The sequence below is a fragment of the Centruroides vittatus genome, unplaced genomic scaffold (assembly GCF_030686945.1).
Source record: "Centruroides vittatus isolate TY-2023 unplaced genomic scaffold, ASM3068694v2 contig_983, whole genome shotgun sequence".
Taxonomy (NCBI): domain Eukaryota; kingdom Metazoa; phylum Arthropoda; class Arachnida; order Scorpiones; family Buthidae; genus Centruroides; species Centruroides vittatus.
This window is the reverse complement of record NW_027122654.1, coordinates 233289-239321: the sequence shown is the minus strand read 5'-3', so window position 1 is coordinate 239321 and position 6033 is coordinate 233289. Positions and strand designations below refer to the sequence as shown.

The 6033-nt window shown below is 30.5% G+C and overlaps 1 protein-coding gene across 2 annotated transcripts; it reads left to right on the top strand.

Moving 5' to 3' along the window:
• The first annotated feature begins 4198 nt into the window (after nucleotides 1–4198).
• On the top strand, nucleotides 4199–5898 carry LOC136985938 (receptor expression-enhancing protein 5-like). Of its 2 annotated transcripts, none has more exons than XM_067283352.1 (5): nucleotides 4199–4409; nucleotides 4511–4568; nucleotides 4638–4776; nucleotides 5370–5511; nucleotides 5577–5898. In XM_067283352.1, exons 1-5 carry the CDS (start codon nucleotides 4295–4297, stop codon nucleotides 5861–5863), a joined length of 741 nt encoding a protein of 246 aa, XP_067139453.1. In that variant the 5' UTR covers nucleotides 4199–4294; the 3' UTR covers nucleotides 5864–5898. The 2 variants fall into 2 exon arrangements, with proteins under 2 accessions (XP_067139453.1, XP_067139452.1); XM_067283351.1 differs by having other exon boundaries at nucleotides 4203–4409; nucleotides 4475–4568.
• The last annotated feature ends 135 nt before the right edge of the window (nucleotides 5899–6033 follow it).

The following is a 6033-nucleotide window of genomic DNA, read 5'->3' as shown; positions in this document are numbered from 1 at the left end:
AATTTGGAAGATTAAGTTTTTAGTTAAGGATGACAAATTATACATAGATACATTTATATTTGGACTTGTTTGGTGATAAAATGCTATCAAAAAATAACCGAGTGTTGTTCTAGTCAAAATATAATCAATTCATATCCCAAACATTTACATATTATCCAATAAATTTTTATTCTTAGTAAAAGTTGTTTTCTGAGATCTTAAGTTAGTAATTAGAAATTTGTTAAATTTTCTTATATTTTTAGGCATATCTAAGTGAACTATAATTTCTTCAGTACCTCTACTGTAAGAATTTTGTACACTTGGATACTGCATGCTATGTTAATTCTAAATTAAATATTTTTCATTGTAACACAATACATAATCATTGGAAATCAGATTTATATCTGAAAATTATCAAAAGTGCCTGAAAGTTAAAAAAAGGGTATTTTAAAATTAAAAAAAAAGAAATAAAAAGCCCTTCACTTTAATATGGTAGCTATCTTAACTTTGATGAAAAATCTCAAAACTTTGGAATTATTCTTACTATTTTTTGAAGTTCTAGCATCGAATATATTGTTTGATCACATTGGCACATGCATAAAAATCATAAATATTTATTGATTTCACTTTGCTTGGAAGATAAATATTTCCTTTGAATTTTTATATCATACTATCATCATTACGTACAGACAGTTTATGGGTTTTGAATGAGATTTTATATTAAGAAATAATGTCATCTTATTAAATAAAAAGGGGCTCAAAAGGTCATGCAATTATATCCAACATTAATAAGATTGCCCTAACAAATTAGATAATAAGATCAGTCTAATATTAAAGTAATTCATACTTTTAATTGTGTAACTATTATGATAAAGAATGAGAAATTAAATAGTTCAGAAATTTCTTAATTGAGATATATATGTATATTTAATAATAATCTGCATGACATTTCAAACTGTGTAATTGCCAAAATGTTGTCAACATGTGGAAGTCATTGCATATCAGACAGCTAGATCATGCAATATTATGAGCATTATAGTTACATTAATTTGTTTCCTATTTCTTACTTTAAAAGTTTAATTATTAAAGCAAGAATCTTGTTGTTTGTAAGAGCATTGAAAATGGTGGTGAAAATAAATGTGCCAAAAAGTAAAGGAGAAGAAAACGATATTTCGGGTGTTGTTTTTACTTAAAAATTTAAGTATAAATCATTTTTAAAATTGCAAAATTTTATATATAATGTGTATATAAATATATATAAATTTCAAAATTTATGTAGAACTGGCATTATTTAATATATTTTCCAATGCCATTGTTGTATAATTTCTCCTTCTTAGTACTGAATAAAGAAAATAAGCTTATCAGTATTATTATTATTTTTAATACATAAATTTGAATCATCTATCTCTGTTCATCAATAAATATCATTTCATTTGTTGTCCAAAATAATTTTAATTAAAAGTGAGTCAAATACAGAATTTTAATATGAATGTTTTATTCGATTTTTTCTGTTTGTTAAAAATTCAGCATTTCATGTTAAATGAAAAAATTTTTTATAGTGGAAACAAGAACAAATACAAATAGTAAAATTAATAAATTAAATAGAACGAGATAAAATTGATACCTTGTATGTTTGCAATGTGCAATTGAGTCCTTGCAAGCAGTTTTATTTTCAACTGAATAAAAATCTATCAATACTGTTTGTCAATAAATATACTTAATCAGTAAGCTTATAGATATAAAAAATAAGTAAAATAACCAGAATTTTTTGCAATTAATTTTATTAACTATAAGGGATTCAGAATTATAGCTGATTCAGATTCAATTTTTTATGATAAGAACTGGATATTGTTTTTTCCTTTTCAAGACGGATTTCACATCAAACAAAATTTGTTATACGATCATCATAATGAATAGTATTAATTTCATTTCATACCAGAACTCATGATTATCAGTTTGTTACACCTAAATAATTCTTTAAATTCAGTTTTAACATTAATTTATAATTTACTCTAGAATAAAACAAAAGAATAATCTGTGTTCTGTTGGTAGATGATCAGAAATAAGTTGTAAATATTTTTGGTACTTTGTAAAGGATTTGAAACTTTTTTGTTAGACTGGCAGCCATCTTATAATATTTTCTATAAGAGACTATACTCTGTATTTGGTCCATTTGGTAGAAGTTAATGATTATTTGCCCTTTTAATGTCTGCAGAGCAGAAAATTAATTTTTTAATGCTATACAAATAGCTTACTACAAGTGAAAATGGAATTCATATTTTCATTCAGTTAAGATCAGTTATTTTTGTGTTCCTTACTTAATTAATTATTGAAAGAAGATAATTGGGCTGCAATTTGAAAAAATTGTAGACCTATAAATTCCCACTGTCGTCCATCTTTCCTTAATCTCCAGAGTGAAGATAGATAGATGAAAGAAAAGATCTTATATGGAAACTTTAGGAGCAGTAGGCCTCAATTAACTATATAAGAACTTTCGATGCAAACCGGAAGTCATTAATTAAAAAATTTCCCACAAAAGCACGACACTATTGCTAACAGGAAAAGTATTATGTACAGGGGCAAGACACAACTAATTTGAGGTGGATGGTATGTATTTTAAATTAAATAGAATAAAAATATGATTGTCACAATGCCAAGCTGTAATTTTTAATGTCACAATAAAGAATTGCTCGTTAGGTTTTATAACTTATTATATTATCTAAAAAACATAATTATACACTCACTGATAAAAGTTAGGCACCCAGATTGCAAAATTCCACATACAACTGTCTCACAAGTTTGTAAATATTTATCTGGCATGCAATCATACCACAATTGTAATGTCACTAGAGTGTCTTAAAATTGTTATCATATAAAAAGGCTTACTGCATTCAAAATATGGTGAATATTCTGAACAGGTATAATGTAGTACAGGGAGTACCTATTTGGAGGTCTTTGAATATCAGGCATGCCTGTATGATGCATTCAAACATATTAAGCACAACTGACAGTTTGAGAAAGGTCATATCATCGGACTGAGAAGTTGGTGGCTGTTTCACCAAATTTTCCACCATTTGAACTGTTCTGTTCTGACCAGATTTTGGGGCGTGTTAGGAGCAAAGTATACATGATGTCCCAAACATACCACTAGGAGAGATGATCAACTGATTGTGAGACAAACAAAAACAAACAACTGCAATTTTCACCATCCGTACATAGATGGAAACCTTGCTACAGAATCTGTCTCTCGTTTTATCATTGGCAAGAGACTAGCAGATGCAAAGACAAATTCGTCTACAAGTTTTACCATTAGCATTCCACCATCGTCGGCTTTAATTGCAGTGGTGCCATGTTAGAGGAACATGGGCTGCTACAAACTGGCAGTGTATGTCTTTAGTGACAAATCTCTGTTCCATTTGGGAATGAAGAATCATCGTATTAGTGTATGGAAGATTACTGATGATTGCTGCAATCCTGTTGTACTGTTGAGTGGCACACTGCTCCCATTGCTGGCATACTGTTTTGTGGAGCTTTCTCTCATGATAGTCAGTCAGCCCTAGTAGTGATGCAACGGACATTGACAGCGCAGTAATATGCCCACGAAATCCTGTAACTTCGTGTTATTTTTCATGGCATAGCTGCAACATTCATTTTCCAGTAAGATAATCTTATCCATGCACGGCTAGTGTTTCCCAAAAATGTCTGTCGTGTTGTCACGTTTTGTTCTGCATGCGTCTCCAGATTCATCGCCCACTGATTGAATGAATCCGTCGTGTTCTGTACATTGTCTGCTCAAATATGAATTGTATTAATTTTTCTGTTAAATTTGATAAAGTTTAGTAGAAAATGAGTATAAACTATCCAGTTTAAATAATTCGAAAGTACGGGCCAGCTCTTTAATATCAACTAACTTGAGAATTCCATTACGAAACTTGTTACTGTAAACAACAAACGTACTCCCACACATTACTGCCTTTAATCATGACTTGCTGTAAATTTTAAGCATTTATTATGCTATAAATTTTTAATTATCATGAATTAAAACTTCTGTTCATTTTAACAATTTTCTTTTGCGTGAAAAATTTAATTTAATCGCAATTATTATTATAATTACTCAGAAATTAATGGTTAACCGTATAAACTTAATGCTGTGGTCTCATGTTTATATTTAAAAAACAAATCGAAGGAATTAAATTATTTTCCAAAAACCTAGACTATAAATACTAATTTGTTATCATAACATTGAATTTGTCTTATTGTTGTATATCATATTATTACAACTAAAGTGCATTGTCTGTTGTAAACGAGCCAAAAAATGACTTCGCTGTTTGAGAAGTTTAACAGTTACCTAAGAGAACCTGGAATAATCGCTAATATAGCTAAAAAGGGAGAACAATTTACAGGAGTTCCTCGAAAGATTTTTGCTATTGGTAACGTTTTGTTTCATACTTAATTGGAGATTTTCAAAAAATACAAATTAACAAATTTTTTTTAGCTCTCTACGTGTTTATAGTAGTATATCTTATTAAAGGGTATGCCCCGGATCTCATGAGCAACTCGATTGTGTTTGTGTATCCCGCCTATTCCACGTAAATTTTGCAAGTTATTCTACTAAATTTGTTAAATCGCATTTGGATTTAACGTTTATTTAATTTCAGAATATGCTGCATGCAAGGAGATAAGATAGAAGAGTACAAAGTGTGGCTAAAATATTGGATTATCTTCGCTTTTTTTGCCACTTTCGAGTTTTGGGTGAAGAATATCATTTATTATTTTCCTGTATATTGGCTTTTTAAGGTAAGAAGACACATACCAGAGTATGTATAGACTATATACTTTGATATACTGAATTTCATTATGTAGGAATAAAAAATACGTGAGACTGTTTCCCTTCTCTGCCTTGCGGATGTTAAGAGAGTCTTTTGTCATATCTACTATGGGCTCAGCCAAGTACATATTGGGAACCCGAAACCCATAAACACTCAATAACATTGGGTCTTTTTCTTTTTACTCTTTCCGCCTTGTTGGCACTAAGAGGGCCTCATTTAGCAAGTCCATTATGGGTTCGGCCAAGGCCACAATGGGACGACATCCGGTCGAACCACCCCCGAAAAATTTTTTGGGTATTTTTTGATCTGTCCGGATTCGATTCCAGGTCTTCCCGAGCGGTAGGGTGTTACCTTAACCGCGCGGCCATCCTGCCGTCAATAACATTGGATCAACCATTCGTGAATACTAGTCTATCTGAATTCGAACCCGGATGCCCTAGATGTATTGCTCTTGTATATGAACAGTTGGTATTAAAAGCCCAACTGTCTATAAAAATAAATGACGTACATTTGCTAACATTATACTTCTCGATTTAACGTATTTTAAAACTGTTTTTAAAGACTATTTTGCTTATGTGGTGCAATTCCTTTTGGAACTTCACCGGATCTGTATGCATCTACGATTATGTGATTTTTCCAATGGCCGTACAAGCGTTCGAAATGCAAGAGAAGCCTTCGAATTACTGCACGTTTTTTACTCTTGGTAAAAATGTACATTGCACAAACACCATTTTCCGTTTCGTATATTTTAAATGTAATTTATTACAGAATCGTTTTCGAGATTATTGGAAAATGTACCTTGCAGAAATACTCGAAATAAATTATTCTCTAAACTCGAATCGTTTCTGTTAACCAAAACTTCTAATGAAGACATAAATGAAGCTCGAATTGAAGATGACTTAAATGGTGGTGACGCCATGAATGATGACGAGGAAGAATATTTAAACGACATTGTTGAATTTGAAGATTCGGAAGTTGAAGATGAAGATACACACGTATCACATGGAGATAATTTATCTTCCCTCGAAATTCCCGAAGGAATGGCTATAGATTAGGTGAGTTGGATTCTAACCCAACTCATGGGAAAATTTAAGTAAAGATAAAAATTAAATTTTGAAATTAAAATTTTGTTGAAATAAAATATCATTTGTTTTCTTTCTTGTTTTCCATTAAAGTATAATGTGAGGACATTCAAATGCATATTCTGATCACATTTTTTGCTTAG

What these genes read in the sequence shown, in the direction of transcription:
- LOC136985938 (XM_067283351.1), top strand. Translation starts at nt 4,295, where the DNA reads ATGACTTCGCTGTTTGAGAAGTTTAACAGTTACCTAAGAGAACCTGGA. An exon ending in TCGAAAGATTTTTGCTATTG is followed by an intron (nt 4,410 to 4,474) that starts GTAACGTTTTGT and finishes AATTTTTTTTAG; the next exon opens with CTCTCTACGTGTTTATAGTA. An exon ending in GTGTATCCCGCCTATTCCAC is followed by an intron (nt 4,569 to 4,637) that starts GTAAATTTTGCA and finishes ATTTAATTTCAG; the next exon opens with AATATGCTGCATGCAAGGAG.